At 39.4% G+C, this 20895-nt stretch overlaps 1 protein-coding gene across 1 annotated transcript; it reads right to left on the bottom strand.

Moving 5' to 3' along the window:
* LOC109824537 (potassium channel KOR2-like) lies at positions 11578-17329 on the bottom strand. The gene is made up of 12 exons (XM_020391158.1): positions 17154-17329; positions 16418-16639; positions 15858-15921; positions 15431-15770; positions 14238-14533; positions 14071-14151; positions 13859-13957; positions 13254-13475; positions 12986-13174; positions 12703-12778; positions 12313-12607; positions 11578-12102 (listed from the first exon to the last, which is right to left on the bottom strand). Exons 1-12 carry the CDS (start codon positions 17321-17323, stop codon positions 12000-12002), a joined length of 2157 nt encoding a protein of 718 aa, XP_020246747.1. The 5' UTR covers positions 17324-17329; the 3' UTR covers positions 11578-11999.

Below are 20895 nucleotides of genomic sequence, written 5' to 3'. Positions count from 1 at the left end.
CAACGACAAATGAAGCATTTATTATGGTTTTTCCTTGGTATTTTGAAATTGACCCCTCAAATAATTTAAATAATTGATTTGTAGTCCATCAAATCTGATTAATTGTTTTAAATTTTCCTCTATACTTTATTTATTTATTTAAAACCCAGTCCAGAATCGAATCGGACCGTGGGAGTCATATTGGAACCTCCCAACTGTCTGGGTCACCAACGATGAGCGTTCCTCTATACTAGTTATTCCATCTAAATTACTGCATAAGTACAGTCGATTTGTCATTAGTCACATGTAGTGTATTGCATGTATAACATGTACTATTTGTTCTCCTAGAAAATCATTTTTTTAATTTTAAAGAAATAGGTTTAAACACACTTAAAGAAGAGGGTTTTCGATACTAGTCTCTTAAATCACTACTATTTTGATATTAGTCTCCCAAATCTTTATATTTTGATATTAGTCCCCCAAATATGTTGATCTTAGTCCGAGGTAAGATTGAAACAATCAAGTGTTGATCCAGAGGAACTTGCACTATACAGAAGATATCAAATTAAAGTTCATGATGATAAGCCGGAGAGAGTTGCAGAAGATTTCTAGCAGACTGTCCTTTTATTAGTCATTTGAAATTAGTCCCTGTAGCTAGCCATTGTTTGATATGAGAGGAATTTTACAATTAACTTGACTTTTTTTTAGTGGATTGACATTTATACCACTCTTTTCAAGTTGCCCCAAAGCGAAACTTCTTTCTTCAAGGGGTTTTTTTCCATATTAGTCCCTCAAATCACTATTACCTTGATATTAGTCTTCTAAATCTTCATATTTTAATATTAGTCCCCCAAATTGCATATAAGTATATTGATATTAATCCCTATGGTCAAAGTATAGGGTTATAAATGAAGGAGAATGTTTTATTAAAGTTGACTTTTGACCAGCAAGGATAGTCATAGCTTCAAACTCAAAGTCCAAACCCACTTAAACCTGGTAGACCCGAACCCATTTAGTCTCTTTCTTCTCCAACAGTTGATTACACTGAAAACAATGGCTCTTTGAGACTTTCTCTAACTTATATATATAAGATATAAGTTTTTTTTTTCTTTTAGAGCTGAATATACTTTCCTAGCTAAAGTTGAAATTCATAGATTTTATAAATCCCTTGCTTGGATAATTTTGTTAGATAAAAGGTCTTCAAATCTGTATGCACTTGTTATACATTATTTCATAATCTTTTAAATTTAATTCCTCTAACCATTACACTAAAAATCCGAAGTTATGGTGAGGATCAAGGATTATAGTTTTATATTACTTCTAACATGCCCTCGCAGGTCGAGCGCCCTTTTTTTTGGGTCGAACCCTGGACTCACGTAACGGTGTCAAATTTTAGAAAATCCGCATTTAATGCGTGGCCGGTGGGATTTGAACCTGGGTTGCTCTGATACAATTTTAAATTTAATTCCTCTAACCATTACACCAAAACTCCGAAGTTATGATGAGGATCAAGGATTATAGTTTTATATTACTTCTAACATAATCTCCCTACATACATTGTTAGGGATCTTTCTTCCTCTAGTTTTTAGATTAGGTGTTTTCTAATTAAAGCTACTTGTTTTAGAGATTATAACCTAATACAACATGCATTAAAAATTCTTTATTAAATAACTGGTTATTTGTACTTAAATACCCAAAATTTACCCCCAATGTATTTTCTTGCTCTAATTCTAACTTTGACACCCCAATGTGTTTTCTTGCTCCAAAAACACCCCAAAATTTACCTCATTTTTAATGTTGACACATCAAAGTTATCTTTTGCCAAAAAAATACCCTATACTTTAAGAAATTTTAACTTAAATACCCCAAATTTTAAAAAGAATTTAATTTGATACCCCAAAGTATTTTCCTGTGAAGAATTCTTCAAAGTTTACCTCATTATTAAAGTTGACGATTAAAAAAATTAACTAAAAAGTACGCCAAAGTTCAATAAATTTTAACTTAGATACCTCAAACTTCAACAAGAATTTGCTTTGATACTCCAAACTTTTTTAAAAAAATTATGCTTGGGCACCAAAGTTAAATTTTATTGAGCTTGAAGGTATTTTTGAGGCAAAAAAAACTTTGGGGGTACCAAAGTTAAAAAATAAAGTACACTTTGGGGATATTCATCTGATGGAATTTTTTTTTTGCTATTCGAAGCTAAGGTGAGTCTGGGAGAGAGAAGATCATGATCTCGATTTTTTTTTATTTTTTTCTCGGGGAAGTCGCGATCTCGATTTGGCCAAGGATGATTCCACAAATCAGAAGGGATGAGTCAAGATTTGAAATCCTAATTTATGTGCTCTAAAATCCACCCATCTGAAATGAACTGATTTTAAATTCAACCTAAATTTGCATCCCGATAATGAGATTTGGATTTGAGCCCCCAGGTAGGGGTGTGCAACGATCGGTTCGGTTCGATTTTTACCAAAATTTGAACAACTGAACCGAACCGTCTATAATTCAAAACCGAACCGAACTGTTGCAAGTCGGTTCGGTGCGGTTCGGTTCGGTTTGTTCGGTTCTAACTTCATCAAACTTCTTATCAAACAACTGTAGGCATCAAAAATTGCCTATAGGTCTCCACAAACGGTTCAGTGTTAACGAGCGACAATGAACATCACCATCCGATCCACATGAGCCCAATTGACGTCGATGAACGACTGAAGTGAGTCGACGAGCTACATGAGCGGATAGGACTTCGGAACCACGAAGACCCGGACCAATCAGGAAGCCCGTCACTGTTCACAAAAAGGACAATACCCTTCATGCCTCGACCACTCTACAGATAATCCAATCACCAGAGCGGATCGAACTCTTCGTCAAGCATCCAACGCATCCGGAATCACTCAAATCCGCCCCAAGGGTGTCTCGGCCTGCCCGAGACACCCCAAGGGTGTCTCGGCCATGGCCGAGACACCAAGGGGTGTCCGCACTCACCTTTTACCACCCCCCCTCCTTTTGGCCTATAAATAGACCCCTTGGGTCCTCATTCAAAGGGCTGGGATTCTTTTGTCTTGGAGCAAGGCTAGAGAGAGGAGGGAGAGGATCTTTTTAGAGAGCAGAGGCGAAGCCCTGTCGGAGCAAGGAGTGAGCGAGCCTTCTGTAGCAAAGGAGCTTTCTTCTTCATTCCCCCTTCTCTTTTCCTTAGTGTTGCCCCTTAGCGGTGATACTAAGTAGAGCGAATATCTCGATTATCCGAGATAGGAGCTGTAAACTTCTAGATCTCACGCAGATCGACGAAGTTCTGCTTCTATATCCCTTCACGGATAGACGAAGCTCTCCCGTCACAGGCCAAAGACCCACGCAAGCAAGAGATGACAAACAGCTCTTGCGTTTGTTTGAAAGGAGTTGCATTTATTTTGTTTTCATTGTGTATCGGTCTTATAAAAAGGCTATCCTTTTGTTTCATTGTAACGATCAAAGTTGTAATGAATGCAGCAATGAATACAGCGACTTTTTCCGCAAACAAGCTGGCGACCACAGTGGGAGCCAACGGCATCGCAACCGACGCCGTCGTGACGCAACCAGCACTCAAGATCGGGGTGAATGAAGAACACGAGCTCGATCAACAACGGTTCAAAGAAGGCCTCTCTTCCTCCTCCTCCAGATCCGCCTCTCCAAACGGGTACAGAAAGGTAACCTCTTTCATAAATGTTTGCAGGTCCTTCGGTTCGAAAATCCAAGACCCCGTTGCCTCCTCTGCGCTTGCACCACGTGACGTCCCCGCGTCATCCAACGTGGTCGAGATCGCAGATCCGGACTCCTCTTCCGCCGAGGAGATGACTTCTGAAGACGCTCCGGCATTATCAAAGAGAGCACGACAAAGACAACGTCAACGTCTTGCTCGACAACTAGCCGAGGCGGTAAAGCCCCACCGCAGCGTGGATTTCTCCGAGTTCAAGAATCCTCTGAACAACCGTATCGACGCTCTACCCGAGAATCGAGGAAAAGCGCTTGTCAAGGAAAGCTGGGGATCGTTGAAGGAGCCTCGAGCCAACATCCAGACTGGGGGTCGTACACGATCTCCTAACAAATCGATCTCTGCAACAACCAGCTCGGCGGTGCGTGCAAAGGACCAAGAGCCCGTTAAGGTTTCACCCTCACAAAGGTGTGATTCCAAACGTGCGACTCTTGCAGAGGCCAATAAGGTAGTGTTTACTCAGAAGAAGACGCGTCGGACAGACGAACGCGTTATACCTGAGAACCCATGTGAGCAGCCGATAGGTTACTCCGACGGCAACGTCGATGAGTTGTACTATCGGGCTGGGGGTGCGGATGAATCTCGAAAGAGAAACACCCGGGAAGCGGATTCTCACTGTCCGTGTACCAAACTTATCAGGGCAGTATTATCAGCCTGTAGCTGCCCCAAGACCGCTCCACAGAGGGTCTCGATATTCGAGGGAATTTCCGATGGAATGATAAAGCCCAAATCAAGGCGTTCCCACCAAAGAGGATCGATTGCTCGAGATGATGAACCCCTAGAAGTGACTATCAACATGGTCAACAAGGGAAAATCCCCAATCATTTCAGGTGATTCCGACCCTAATTTCTCTTTGGGAAGCAGGGTCAATTCGGAAATAGCTCAGCTTCAGCGAGAAGCCGTCGGATATAACAATGACCATGGGGTGCTCATGGTCAATACAGATCAGATAGCCAAAATCATTGAAGAGGCCCTGACTAAGCAGACGGAAATCTTCAAGTTTGAAATGGAAATGGCTATGCAAGAGATGAGACAAATGGACGATCAACGAATCCGAGCTTTGTCGAACCAGCTAGTTGAGTCCGACCATCGCACCCAGAACGCCGCAGTCGACAGCGATCCGGAGGTGGTCGAAATCATCATGGCCAACACACCGCCCAAGAATACTGGGGGTGGTCCCACTAAAAATAACAACGCTGGGGGTGGACCCACCAGTGATGATAACGCTGGGGGTGGACCCACCAGTGATGATAACACTGGGGGTGGCCGTATTATTCCTCTCGATAATTATCCAAAACAGGATAGAGATCAGGCCGAAAAGATGAAGGAGCTCGAAAGAAAAATCGACGCCCTGATGTCTGTTCGGGAAGTGAAGAAGAACGGCATTCCGTGTCCTTACCCGAGAGAGTGGGATTCGATCCCGTATCCGGTGAAGTTCAACCTAATCAACTTCACGCCGTTCGGCGGGAAAGGTTCGCCCACTCAACATCTGATCTATTTCAAGTCCCACTTGGGGGTGATTTCGGGCAACGAGCCTTTGATGGCTCGGTCATTCGTTGGCACCCTTCGCGGGCCTGCCTTCGATTGGTACCGCCGTCTCAAGCCCGGAAGCATCAACAGCTGGGAGGACTTGGAAAGCATGTTTCTCGCCCATTTCTTCGATGATGACACCGAGGTGTCGATCAGGACACTCTTCGACGAGAAACAAAAAGGCGGAGAGTCGGTGGATACCTTCATCAAACGCTTCCGCAATCAGGCAATGAACTGCAAGGATCCCGTCACGGAGGAATTCCTCTTGCAGACTTGTCAGAACAACTTGTCCATTAACATCTTGGACGTGATGGGAATAGAGCCGCTCAATACCTGGAAAGAGTTGAAGGCTCGAGGAGAACAGGCTGAACGCTTCATCAGAAGGCGGAAGGTCGAGAGAAACCAACCGATGGTTAATCCTCTGGATTCGGATCTCGTACCTCATGATGAAGGGGACGTACCTGCAACGGTCTTTGACGATAATCAAACGTCACAACAGCAGTCCTGGGAACAACAGGAGAATTCGGACGAGGAGCTCCAAAACGAGTACTCGTTCAAAGACGAAGACGTTCCAGCTATCTTCGAGACCCTTCTCGAAAACAACAAAATCACGAATCAGGAGGATGATGAGGATTCTGCGGATCCAACGTACTGCGAGTACCACAGGAGGATCCTCCATCCTACCAAGGATTGCTTTGCTCTCAAGAATAGCATCCAGACCTTGGTTGAAGCCGGCGTTATAACGCTAGGGTAAGCCAATTGAAAACGGCAATACTCCAAAGAGTACAAGAGTATAAACTGTTTCTCAAAACTCCAAAGAGTACAAGAGTATAAACTGTTCCTCAATACTCCAAAGAGTACAAGAGTATAAACTGTTCCTCAATACTCCAAAGAGTACAAGAGTATAAACTGTTCCTCAATACTCCAAAGAGTACAAGAGTATAAACTGTTCCTCAATACTCCAAAGAGTACAAGAGTATAAACTGTTCCTCAATACTCCAAAGAGTACAAGAGTATAAACTGTTCCTCAATACTCCAAAGAGTACAAGAGTATAAACTGTTCCTCAATACTCCAAAGAGTACAAGAGTATAAACTGTTCCTCAATACTCCAAAGAGTACAAGAGTATAAACTGTTCCTCAATACTCCAAAGAGTACAAGAGTATAAACTGTTCCTCAATACTCCAAAGAGTACAAGAGTATAAACTGTTCCTCAATACTCCAAAGAGTACAAGAGTATAAACTGTTCCTCAATACTCCAAAGAGTACAAGAGTATAAACTGTTCCTCAATACTCCAAAGAGTACAAGAGTATAAACTGTTCCTCAATACTCCAAAGAGTACAAGAGTATAAACTGTTCCTCAATACTCCAAAGAGTACAAGAGTATAAACTGTTCCTCAATACTCCAAAGAGTACAAGAGTATAAACTGTTCCTCAATACTCCAAAGAGTACAAGAGTATAAACTGTTCCTCAATACTCCAAAGAGTACAAGAGTATAAACTGTTCCTCAATACTCCAAAGAGTACAAGAGTATAAACTGTTCCTCAATACTCCAAAGAGTACAAGAGTATAAACTGTTCCTCAATACTCCAAAGAGTACAAGAGTATAAACTGTTCCTCAATACTCCAAAGAGTACAAGAGTATAAACTGTTCCTCAATACTCCAAAGAGTACAAGAGTATAAACTGTTCCTCAATACTCCAAAGAGTACAAGAGTATAAACTGTTCCTCAATACTCCAAAGAGTACAAGAGTATAAACTGTTCCTCAATACTCCAAAGAGTACAAGAGTATAAACTGTTCCTCAATACTCCAAAGAGTACAAGAGTATAAACTGTTCCTCAATACTCCAAAGAGTACAAGAGTATAAACTGTTCCTCAATACTCCAAAGAGTACAAGAGTATAAACTGTTCCTCAATACTCCAAAGAGTACAAGAGTATAAACTGTTCCTCAATACTCCAAAGAGTACAAGAGTATAAACTGTTCCTCAATACTCCAAAGAGTACAAGAGTATAAACTGTTCCTCAATACTCCAAAGAGTACAAGAGTATAAACTGTTCCTCAATACTCCAAAGAGTACAAGAGTATAAACTGTTCCTCAATACTCCAAAGAGTACAAGAGTATAAACTGTTCCTCAATACTCCAAAGAGTACAAGAGTATAAACTGTTCCTCAATACTCCAAAGAGTACAAGAGTATAAACTGTTCCTCAATACTCCAAAGAGTACAAGAGTATAAACTGTTCCTCAATACTCCAAAGAGTACAAGAGTATAAACTGTTCCTCAATACTCCAAAGAGTACAAGAGTATAAACTGTTCCTCAATACTCCAAAGAGTACAAGAGTATAAACTGTTCCTCAATACTCCAAAGAGTACAAGAGTATAAACTGTTCCTCAATACTCCAAAGAGTACAAGAGTATAAACTGTTCCTCAATACTCCAAAGAGTACAAGAGTATAAACTGTTCCTCAATACTCCAAAGAGTACAAGAGTATAAACTGTTCCTCAATACTCCAAAGAGTACAAGAGTATAAACTGTTCCTCAATACTCCAAAGAGTACAAGAGTATAAACTGTTCCTCAATACTCCAAAGAGTACAAGAGTATAAACTGTTCCTCAATACTCCAAAGAGTACAAGAGTATAAACTGTTCCTCAATACTCCAAAGAGTACAAGAGTATAAACTGTTCCTCAATACTCCAAAGAGTACAAGAGTATAAACTGTTCCTCAATACTCCAAAGAGTACAAGAGTATAAACTGTTCCTCAATACTCCAAAGAGTACAAGAGTATAAACTGTTCCTCAATACTCCAAAGAGTACAAGAGTATAAACTGTTCCTCAATACTCCAAAGAGTACAAGAGTATAAACTGTTCCTCAATACTCCAAAGAGTACAAGAGTATAAACTGTTCCTCAATACTCCAAAGAGTACAAGAGTATAAACTGTTCCTCAATACTCCAAAGAGTACAAGAGTATAAACTGTTCCTCAATACTCCAAAGAGTACAAGAGTATAAACTGTTCCTCAATACTCCAAAGAGTACAAGAGTATAAACTGTTCCTCAATACTCCAAAGAGTACAAGAGTATAAACTGTTCCTCAATACTCCAAAGAGTACAAGAGTATAAACTGTTCCTCAATACTCCAAAGAGTACAAGAGTATAAACTGTTCCTCAATACTCCAAAGAGTACAAGAGTATAAACTGTTCCTCAATACTCCAAAGAGTACAAGAGTATAAACTGTTCCTCAATACTCCAAAGAGTACAAGGGTGGACGCCGGTCAACGCGTAACCTTAGGTCAACGCCAAGCAACGCGTTGCAACAAAAGTCAACGTTCGACGATTCGAAACCCTAGGGTGGACGCCGGTCAACGCGTAGCCCTAGGTCAACGCCAAGCAACGCGTTGCAACAAAAGTCAACGTTCGATGATTCGAAACCCTAGGGTGGACGCCGGTCAACGCGTAGCCCTAGGTCAACGCCAAGCAACGCGTTGCAAACGAAAGTCAACGTTCGACGATCCGAAACCCTAGGGTGGACGCCGGTCAACGCGTAACCCTAGGTCAACGTCAATCAACGCGTTGCGACACGGGGATCCGAAACCCTAAGCCAGCACGATGTGGCGGAGGTAGTTCAAAGTCAACTCAATGACACGAGCCAAACTCAATTCATCAGCTGCAGACTCGAGACTCCGACGACGGCCAGACGATAAACGCAGCGCCGGAAGAACCTCGGCTATTCGTCAAAGCATCGGATAGATCGAAAATCGAAAGAGTCAAGAGTTGAAGCTAACTACGCCGACTGAAGGCCAGATCAATCACATCCAAAGTATTCCAGCCTCTTCTATAAAAGAAACGAATCAGGAACACTTTGGAGGGGGTATCTGTAGGAATCGAAAATTGCCTATAGTTCTCCACAACCGGTTCAGTGTTAACGAGCGACGATGAACGTCACCATCCAATCCACATGAGCCTAATCGACGTCGACGAACGACTGAAGTGAATCGACGAGTTACATGAGCGGATAGGACTTCGGAATCACGAAGACCCGGACCAATCGGGAAGCCCGGCACTGTTCACAAAAAGGACAACGCCCTTCATGCCTCGACCACTCTACAGATAATCCAATCACCAGAGCGGATCGAACTCTTCGTCACGCATCCAACACATCCGGAATCACTCAAATCCAAGTCCGGACGACGAATCAACGGCAAACACACCCGGAAGGACCTCGGACTGAACTGAGGCACCTGGGGGTGTCTCGGCAAGCTCGAAACACCCGAGGGGTGTCTTGGCAAAACCAAGACAACCCAGGGGTGTCCGGCCAAACCCGAGACACCCTAGGGTGTCTCGGCTTGGCCGAGACACCCCTGGGGTGTCTTGGTCTTGCCAAGAAGACACCCCAAGGGTGTCTCGGCCAAATCCGAGACACCCCAAGGGGTGTCCTCACCTTTTACCACCCCCCCTCCTTTTGGCCTATAAATAGACCCCTTGGGTCCTCATTCAAAGGGCTGGGATTCTTTTGTCTTGGAGCAAGGCTAGAGAGAGGAGGGAGAGGATTTTTTTAGAGAGCAGAGGCGAAGCCCTGTCGGAGCAAGGAGTGAGCGAGCCTTCTGCAGCAAAGGAGCTTTCTTCTTCATTCCTACTTCTCTTTTCCTTAGTGTTGCCCCTTAGCGGTGATACTAAGTAGAGCGAATATCTCGATTATCCGAGATAGGAGCTGTAAACTTCTAGATCTCACGCAGATCGACGAAGTTCAGAGTTTCTAAAATCCCCCCGCGGAGATCTGATTGCCCCGGTGGTCCACGGATATCAACGTCCCCGTCACAGGCCAAAGACCCACGCAAGCAAGAGATGACAAACAGCTCTTGCGTTTGTTTGAAAGGAGTTGCATTTATTTTGTTTTCATTGTGTATCGGTCTTATAAAAAGGTTATCTTTTTGTTTCATTGTAACGATCAAAGTTGTAATGAATGCAGCAATGAATACATCGACTTTTTCCGCAAACAACAACAAACTGTGTTAAAGAAAAAAAATATATCAACAAAGTAGGAGATTATAAAGCATTAAACACTGATATAATGATATTGTTTTCAACTCATAATGATCCAGAAAATAAGTTGAGAGTTTGAGTCTTTGACTATTTGGGGACGGGTCGGGTAGGGTTTGAGATCAGAATGGATAGTATTGCACTATATTCGGTCGGTTCGGGTTGAAAAGTTTTTAAACCAACCCGAACCGTCCTACTCATAAAATCAATTTTTTCGGATCGGTTCGGATCGATTCGGTCGGTTTTTTCGGTTTGAAATGAACTATGCTCAGCCCTACCCCCAGGATTTCAAATCCAAGGGTCAAATCCAAGATCCTAAACACAGCCAAGTAACAATATCAATGATTGAATGGACTATTCCAATATGTCAAAGAATTAAGGGACAAATACTAAGTGACTGTTTGGATTTGTAGGGGGTGAAGGGAAGTTAAGGGAAACTGAGAGAAGGGAAGGGAAGGGAAGGGAGTTCCCTTTCCCTTGGTTACACCCCAATTTGGGGGGTAACAAATTTTATACTATTAGAGGGTGAACCAAGGGGAACTAGGGTGAATTAACTTCGAAACTTCACGGGAGTTGAACTCCCGTGAAGTTTTTTGAACTATAAAACTTCACGGGAGTTCAACTCCCGTGAAGTTTCGGAGAGTTTTTTTTAAAAACCGACCTGGTTTCAGCGCTGAGGCTGAAACCAGGTCGGTTTTTGCAATTATTTTTGAATGGGGTTGTTTTTGGGGAATAAAAGTCCAAATAGGTTGGTTTTGAAAATTTGTCCCCTAAAGAAATCTTATTATGGCACCCATACCAAACACCTGGGGGCAGGGGCCCACATTTATCTCATAGGTTTAAACTAGGCCCACATTTATAACGCAGGATAGAGAGATTTCACGGCGCCATCCCGGCGAACCCTAATTATCCATGATTAACCACAAATTGGTAAGATCCAAGCTCTTCTCTTCACATATTTTTGTTGCAATTTTAGGTATCTTTGTTCCTGTCTCTAAGATCACTTCTTTTATGCAAATTCATTGATTTTACGGTGCTAACTCAAACACCCAGATGGAGCTTTAGGTACTTTAGGTCAGTTCATGATCATTGCTCTGTTTTCTTTCAGAAACTCTGCATTTTTAGTATAATTTTGTTTTTATTTTGCAACAGTCGGTGTTTAACAATGAGACCCACCTCCCATTTTTAGTGATCGTTGGCAATGTACAAGCTCACCGATCCTTTGGGATGAAAGTGTAATTTCTACTTTAGTAATTAGAGTTTTTGTCAATAAATAGGATACTTTTATGTCTGCGTTTGAACCAATATCTCTTGTTCTTCCAAATTCTTATAAGATCATCTTGATTTAATCAGATAAATACAGTTTCGAAGCGCTGGTATCAGCTTAAATTAAGCAATATATGTTGGCAAGATTCAAATACTGTCTCCATTCCAATATTAAAAAAAAAAATTAATTAACATGTAGTTGTGCATAGGAAGGCTAACGGCTTTATACAACGACAATGAACCCGACCCGACTGTTGTAATACCGGGATTTACTGGTTGCACGAGTGAATGTATGAACTGTACCTAATCTCAGGGGAGCGATGTCGACTGAGGGGTTGCGATACCAGTATCTGTATCCCAATTCATGTGTGTATTTGACATAGGTTGCTTAGAACAATAAATCCATCTCCTGCGAATCCGAGATTTCTACCCTTCAGTGGGAGTCACGCATACCATCTGCTCTTGCTTGCTCCAGTATCTTGAGAAGTGGCTTGCTTCCACATCTTCGCCCTTCGTCGAGTGGAGTGTTCCCCCACCTATGAAACCATTTAAATCCTCAGTACATTTTCTTGATGTTCTATTAAGCTGGTAGCGTTTCAAAATCATGCGCATTTTTGTTCAAAGAGATCGGCAATATAGGACCGATAAAACATGAGGACAGAGATAAATAATTCTTATGAAATAGACCATTGGAGGGTATACTATTGACAGTTCAAAAAAAAAAAAAAAGTTCGGCAGTTTACTACCTGTCTTCTGAAAGAACATCTGCTCCGTAGCCGATCAAGACACTTGCCACAAGGTGCAAGCCTTCTGCTGCTGCTACATGAAGTGGTGTCCTCTGATCGTAATTTTTGGAATTTGGATCAACTCCGTTTTCTAACAAACGCCGCAATATGTCAATCTTGCTATTTGCTGTCACTTTGCAAAGGTAGCTCCCAGCATCTTCCAAATTCAAAATCGCACCGTTCTCCACGAGTAGTGCCGCAACTCTGTCGTGTCCAGCCTTTACAGCTTCTAACAATGGCGAGTTTCCGAATTTATCTGCATTTTTTGAGCTCAAGTTATTAGGGACAATCGACATGCAAATTGTATCGGAAGAAATTTAGCATTAATTAGCTTTTTAGCTCTATGCTCACCTATGCTATTGACATTTGCTTTGCGTTGAATGAGAAACCTGACGATATCTTCGTATCCTCTTGATGTAGCCATATGCTGGAATCAGAAATGAAACAACAATTAAATCATTTGGAATCTTAAATTTCTTGAAGGGGAAAATAGGGAAGAAAAACACTTCACATGGTGATTTCTAACTTTAAAAATGTCAATGTTTAGTTTCTATATATAGATATCATCTGAGATTCTCTCTAATAATGCAAAGATGGAATTTTTACGCCCCGAGTGAAGGTTCAAAGGGCATACCAGTGCTGTTCTTCCGTCGTAATCAGTTTTGTTTGGATCTGCACCCACATTTATCAATCCTTTAAGGTGGTACAAGTCACCATGGAAAGCTGCACTATTCACTCCCAATGCTAGCTCAGCCTCTTGCTTGGCAATGAGATATGTGATATCTGACTCCAGTTGCTTGATCCTTAGATCTGTTTCTTTCCCCTGAAAAATTCAAGATAAAGATAATTTTAGGAACAAATTAATGTTGTTAGTTCAATGCATTATTTTGTGCCCAAGATACCTTTAGTAGATTACTAAGTATTTGTCGGCTATCCTTGAAATACAGCTGTAGAATGCTTGTTAAAGCTTGCTTCTCCATTCGGAGGAGCCTGCATAATTCGCAAACACGAACAGTGTATGGCTGTGGTATATTGCACAATACTGCAACTTCGCCAAATATATCATAAGTCGCGAGCTCTGCTATGGATTCTTCTGATCCATCTTCTCCAATAACCACCTCCTCCTATTGAAAATAGATGAAATTTCATCAGGATAAGCTCAAAAGGCATGCAGTCCATGTTTATTTTGTATGCTTCCCTCCCTCAATCAGTCATAGCGACAACAATTTCTACAAGAATTAACTGCAGATGGACCCTCTGTATTATCATCTAATTGCGGATAGACCGCTGACAGAATTTTCTTGACACTTTTATCCTTAGAGAAAGAGAAAATTGTTTTTTGACAAATAGACCTCATAAGGGTAAAAGGGTAAAAAAAATTACACTCAAAGGGTGTATCCGCAACAATAGATGTACACGGGGTCTACCCGCAATTAACACTTACTACAAATGTTTGACCACTATTTTCCACATTAGTTTCCTTAAGACTTAGGATTTGAGCAATTACCAGGTGTCCGTGAGAGATAATGTAGATTTGATCCACGGCGCTTCCTTGTTCAAGAATCACTTCCCCTGGAAGAAAGAATTCTTCATTCAACTTCATTACCTGCATTTATCCAGAAATGGTAACCTGTAAACTTATCGGGGCTTCAAAAAGTTGTGAAAAAAAAACAAAATAAAGGAAATCTGCTCATTTTGATAACGATAAACTGAACTTACTATCTGATTTAGGAATTCATCTGAACATCCTTTGAATAGTGGCACTTTCTTTACCATTTCACTGTACAAGGTCTGAGATATCTGTTGCAATATGAAGAATAATATGTCAGATGTACCATCAATTTCTCTTGACAGTTACATGTAGAAAGTCATGAGACATAATTTACCTTTGATCTTACAGCCACTGGAATATCTTCCAGAATGCTATCTCTAGTATAGTTACTCTCATAGTGTAGCAGTAAGTGATCCTTAATTTGTGACCTGAGATCTCTGCCAAGCTTATTTTTGTTCATATATTTGATAAGTTCCGTCATCTTGTCCCGAAACCTCTCAGTTTTAGAACCCTTGACGATTAAAGCAGTCATGTTACCGATCAGATAAGCCCCAAGAATCATATCGAAGGAGATATATATCATGATAAATATCATCTCCCTCACATTGACTGCGTGGATGTCCCCATAACCTGAACGAGAGATTGTTTTGTTTAAAACAAAATTATCAACTTTCTTTTAAAAAGAAATCTCAACTATTCATAGGGAAGTAATTTAGAATGTCACAAAAAAATTGAAAAAAAATAGTGAAATTGAAAAAGAGATGAAGATGAAAAGAGAGAGAAGGAAGATATGTAGATTAAAAAAAAAGCAGAACAGGAGAAGAAAAGGGAAGAAAAATAAGAGAAGAAACTTGATAAACTTTGACTTGGTGGCATCAAGAGATTTATTAGTAAAGAAAGGCCTTTGATTAAGTATATTAAGTGGAATGAAAAGCTTTATTTGTTACTAATCAGATAAGAAATTTGATAAACTTAAAACTGGTGATATCAAAGAGATGTCTTAGTATAGAAAGGCCTTTCATTAAGTATCGAAGGAAATGAAAAGCTTTACTTATTACCTATAGCTGTTTAACCCAAGATGACCCCTAATATTGAAGGGAATTCTGTTACCAATGCGTTAATATCTATAATTAGCCATAATTTTCATTTGTCAGAATTGTTACAGTGTCTAATATTTCTTCAATTGAATGAAAGAAAAGTATTTCGTGTAACTGATCAGGAGTGTAAGTTAAACTGATCCCATAAGCTTAATCTTTGTTGCCCATGCTTCTTTTTTTCCAATTGGAGGTGGAGTCTGCCCGTACTTTTTTTTTTTGGTTAATTGAGGATAGACACCCTGCAGTATCATATGTTTGAATTCTCTACCCCTCTAGCTTTGTTGTTGCAGCTGAGTCACTCAGGGGTTCTAGCTGCAACAACAAAGCTACAAGAGTAGTAAGTTCAAACAACAATGCTACGATATGGTTCTATCCGCATTGTACTGTATTTTTTTCGAGCGCACAGGATTGAGTTCTAAGATGCACTCACCAACAGTTGCCATAGTCACAATAGCAAAGTACATTGATGTTATATATCTCCTCCAGAAATCAATCTCTCTAAAGTGCATATACTGATAATCTCCCAGTTTCAGGCTCCCGATCCACGTATATCCCTCCTGCGACGAAGGCATAGTCGTTGCGAGATAGTAGAAAATACATGCAGCAGTATGAGTACAGTATAGTTCTACTGTGATCAGCTTCACAATCCTTGTAAAGAGATAGTTTATTCGGATGTCCTTCTCCATTTTCTTGAAGAATTTGAGGATGTTTCTTGCTCGATGAAGGCGTATCCATAAGAAATATCTGAAGATTTCTCTTTTTCCTGTTGCCTGATGGAATTGGAGAAGAATATTGATGAGGCAAATTGGTGTGTATATTTTTTCGATGGGAGGTTTTTTTATTTATTTATGATTTACCTTGTATATGGCATCCCATGGGAGGCAACTGAGCAGATCAAGAAGTAAATTATTCTTTGCATATCTGTACACAGTTTGTTAAAAAAAAAACAGAAAAAGAAAGTGTTATGTACTTCAGTGATTTATTTGTTTGAGTTTTTAATGAAAAGAATATTCATTTTTGAGTTTACTTATTTGTGCATATGAAAACTATTAGCTCCGTACCAAATATAATGGAGTTCGAAGGGAATAAGCTAGACATGTCAGCTTGCTTAGGAGAAAAACCAAAACTTATCAAACATGTAAATGAAATTCTCATAATTTGTTCTTTGATCTTTCAACAGCTGTCTAAAAAATTAATGGTTTTACTATAATTAACTAATATTTTTTTTAATTAAATACAGGGTTATAATGTAGTATATATGCTACACCGTCATTTATAGGCCTAAATTATTTTATTATCATCTATCTATTAGTTTGAGGTATCACTACGTGAAAACTGTGGTAACAATACAAAATTGTACAAAATTAAAAATTATAATAATCATATATATTTGATAAAACTAATAAGTTTTTCTCACCGAAGAGCAATACTTCTTCTATCATGGAGCAACTTATAAGTTCGATCATCTCTGTAAGCCACAAAGAACTGCATTATCACATCCGCAAAGAACACAACCTGAATGCAATCGAGAACCTCCATAAGCTCCGGCAATCCCTCGAAGAAACCGAACTCTAATGGCGTAAAAAACGCTGAATAAATAGACCACAAGAAAATTACGTTCTCCCAACACCTATAAAACCTGAAAAAACAAAAATATCAAATTGTAAAACATGAATATTGAACCAATTTTATTGGAAATTATCACTTTTAATTACATTTTCATTTGAGAGAATTTAAGAAAAATTTACATAAAGGACCGCATGCATGCATCAGAAGCTAGCAGGGGGTGCGGACGATGAATAAATTTAAGAAGATTTTGGTTATGTTTCTCATGTTCTTGATGATTTAAAGTTTCTTTAGGTAGCATATATATGTAGATTGCCGGGTTCATTTAAATACAAATTTGAGATGCATCATGCATATATGCATGCTTGTTATTCATTTCAAAAGAAAAAAATTTCATGCATATGCTTGTATATACTATATATAGATGGACTTAAAGTGTAGAAAATTGCAGAAATATTCAAATCCTCTTCACTATCAAAAGGAAGGCTATACATAGTATATATTTTGACCGCGACCACCTTTCGACATATTAATAATAGATTAAGGTATTGATATTACTAGCTAGGAGCTTAGTTAATTATAGGCACCTTCCATTAGGATGAATGAAGAAATTAGCTCCGTAACAATCTTTAGTGATCATTGCAAGGTTCATCTCTTTTGAGAACAAAGCAAGCCTGCTTCCAACGGATCCATGCATAGTATCTTCCCCCTCATCGCTGAGCTCAAACTCTTCTATGTTGATTTCTCCACCGGCCATCTCTCTCTCTCTCTCTCTCTCTCTCTCTCTCTCTACACAGACACGAACACAAACAAATGTATTGGACTAGATCATAATGAAAGGCGAGAGGATGTATTTATAGTGCGTAGTGCTTTAAGTGGCCAGTCATGCTTAGCTCTATGAATGGCCTTAAACTTGGATCAGACTAATGGGATTACGCAAATACACACCCCATGCACTATATATAATAAGGGCTTACCTACTTATTATCTCTAATTTTTTTCATTAATTAGGTACATTGATGTCCAAATAGATCGACTTATATATGTTTTTCATTCGTCAAAGTTGGTTCACATGATGCATCATTATGTTGCATAGAGTTCTTTAATATATAGTGTACTTTATATTAGACATACACGGTGTTTCCTTATAGGTGTTGATCAATGTATATATGCTTTATGTACATTAGAGATTAGTCCGATTAGATATCAATTTTTGAGTACTAATAAAAATATAGAAAATGACATTTCTTTTGTTTTCGAGCACAAAAGAAATCTCTTCTATAAAAGTCTTTTTTATAAAAGACTTTTATATTAGACATACACGGTGTTCCCTATTTGCTTGCTTGAACAGAATCTCTTCTATAAAAGAAGTGGAATGGCTAATTCCACGAAAAAGTCTTTTTTTTTTCACAAGGTATAACTAGCAATTCCCATTTATCTGTTATGGAATCGACCATGGATCAATTCCCCTTTCATTTGGAAGTATTGAATACACCCAAAAGTCTAATTACAAATCTAGAATCTTCAAATCTAGACCACGCGAGCATTTTATTTAAAAAAAAAAAAAACTAGAAAGAAAAATAAACCAAAGGAGAAAACGAAAAAGATTGGGGGATGCACTACAGCCACTAACAATTGAAAAGGTCTGTTAATTAAAGGTTCACGAGAGGTAGTTTGGTTTTTTGTCTTTATTTGTCCACTTTAAACGTGAAATGGGGTATGAGTAGGCATTATCGTGTTCATGCATATATACCTAAATTATGGTGACAATTTTATTTTTATTGATATTATTATTTATTTTTCAAATAAATAGATTGGATAAATATTGTTCTTCTTCTAAAAAGAGGAGAGAACTTATTCTTTTCTAAGGTTATTATAGGGTTCTTGACGTCATCAATTCAAAGCATTTGATAAGTATCAAAACGTGATGGCGAAATTTATTAAACATGAGAGAGAACAAAATAGGAAATATTAACACACAAATTTTTCCTCAAAAAATAATAACACACAAACTTGATCGTTTATTTAAGATATGACTAAAAACAATGTTGCGCGCACACGTTACTATATATAGATAATGTAGACATTACTAGAACAAAGTGTAGTCATTATAGTTAACAATGAAATTGACAATCTATAAAATAGGCAATAAATTTTTTAACCTTTATAGAAATTCATAAAAAGATTCTCTTTTCCTCCCAAGTAGATGGAGCGACATTGCAAAAGTTCATAGAAGAGGATAACTTCGAAGTACATCATTAAAGCAGAGGATTGAAATTCTTGAACTTTTTTATTTTGTAAGGTTGAGGGTAAATAAAAATATTACTTTTTCAAAGGAAAGCTGAAAGGCTATGCTATTAATTACTAATCATTTTGGAGTTGATGGTGAGAGACAACGACATTATGAAAGCTCTTGGACGTGTATTTACAATTGAGTTGATATTGTTGTTAGAAAAATTCCTTAAGGACCCAAAATATGGGACCAATAGGGGGGACAAGTGAGGTGTCCCCCTTCTATTGGATAATGAGTTGACCATCATTAATGATGATCAACGCATTATCCAATAGAAGGGGGACACCTCACTTGTCCCCCTTATTGGTCCCATATTTGACCAAATGCATGATTTATTTTATTATTATTTTTTATTGTTTAATCTTCGAAGGAGTGAATGAGAAAAAGTTTCACGGGTAGAGCGCACCCATGCGTTTCTATGTTTTTAGTTTTTCCTTATCCATCTTGTATCACCATTATTAAGCTCGGTTAATATCATATCTATTAATTATGTGCAAAAGATATATAAATTAATGAAATTCCAAATGTGTACTGAGTCTACTTAACAAATTCAAACTGGATATATAACAAATATACCACCTGTCAAATATTTTTTTCATGATATATGTAGAATTACAAATAGCATTAGAGGCATCATGGAGTTTAAAACATAAGATGTTGATGCAAGGAAAAACATAATAGATTGAGCCTGCAAGATTGAACTTGGTGTTGAGGACCTCTTGGTATCCCTTGGTGTATGATGATGACTTTGGTTAATGTTGGCTTAGATATACAAAAAAATCGTCAAATCTATTTAACAATGTCCCTCCTATGTTTAAGTAAGGCTTTTGATGAAGAGATCAAAGAAGTAGATAATCTAGTTTAGGGTTTTGAGAGAAGGGTCTTATAGACCAAGGTTAGTGGTACCGAGCCGAGCCAAGGTCAAGATAAGTTATTCCTTTATCTGTTGGTAGGCTTTGTGTATTTATATTGCTCGCTTGGGCAGATCAAGTAGTACATGTGTCACCATCCTAACGGTCAATGTAGTTATGGTAGTTACCTAGTCTGAAAGTAAGTCTATGTGGCAAGACCTTATTAACATAGGATGGTGAATTTGAGAGAAGGGCTTGTTCAGACAGCATGTCTTCAAATAGCCCGTCGTCAGAGTCCAGAGGGGATGGCGTCGGATCAAGTGAGGATACACACATCTCTCCAAGGGCCGTATCATAGAAAGTTCCCTCTTCACCTAGATCCTCTGTTGAAACATCTACGGAAAACCCAAGTGTTAAAACAGAAAGAGGAAAAGTCAAGAATGTATGATAAGTGAAAGTCAAATTCACCTCCAACAGATGCGCCAGGTTCCGCAGCCTTAGCACTCGTGTCCGCCCTTTGCAATTTTTCTAAGAGAGCAAGAAGCATAGAAACAATTAGCGGAGATACGAGTTTTAGAATCGTTCAATCCCCGCCACCGGAAAGACGTATTACTAGTGTTAGAGGTACATGGATTCTAGATCCCGTCAGTTGTATCAGGGCCAGCACCGGAGCCCGCACCAACTTCAATATGCATATCCGCTTCCACATCTGCAGGCTCCTCGGTCATGACCTCGTCCGTCTGTTGCGAGAAGTCAGGTCCTTCAAAATAATCAAAGCTAGGGGAAAGAGGGTCGTATGCCTCTTCACCTTCCTCACGACCTCCTAAGATATAGTAATTGCTAAGTCTAAGAATTAATAAGTGAAAGAATCAAAAGACCATGAAGATTTGAAACGTTACCTTCTCCACCAATAGGCATGTCATTGGTAGGCCCCGTGTCAGAGGCCCACCCCGTCGCTTGTAAGCTAGCTTCTTGCGCTTAGCGGGGTGAGCCTCCTCCGGATCGATCAGAGGCCCACCCCGTCGCTTGTAAGCTAGCTTCTTGCGCTTAGCGGGGTGAGCCTCCTCCGGATCGATGACTCGTTCATGAACAAATTTGGAACACAACTCTAGCCCTGAAGCGACTTGAGTTGTAGGCTGAGATCTCATCCGACGCATAAGGTGAGACCATTCTCCTTCTCCTTCC

This window comes from Asparagus officinalis, chromosome 9, assembly GCF_001876935.1.
Source record: "Asparagus officinalis chromosome 9, Aspof.V1, whole genome shotgun sequence".
Taxonomy (NCBI): domain Eukaryota; kingdom Viridiplantae; phylum Streptophyta; class Magnoliopsida; order Asparagales; family Asparagaceae; genus Asparagus; species Asparagus officinalis.
This window is presented reverse-complemented; position numbering and strand designations above follow the sequence as displayed.

What these genes read in the sequence shown, in the direction of transcription:
- LOC109824537 (XM_020391158.1), bottom strand. Translation starts at nt 17,323, where the DNA reads ATGGCCGGTGGAGAAATCAACATAGAAGAGTTTGAGCTCAGCGATGAG. An exon ending in CATGGGATGCCATATACAAG is followed by an intron (nt 15,771 to 15,857) that starts GTAAATCATAAA and finishes CAATTCCATCAG; the next exon opens with GCAACAGGAAAAAGAGAAAT. An exon ending in GATGTTCTTTCAGAAGACAG is followed by an intron (nt 12,103 to 12,312) that starts GTAGTAAACTGC and finishes ATGGTTTCATAG; the next exon opens with GTGGGGGAACACTCCACTCG.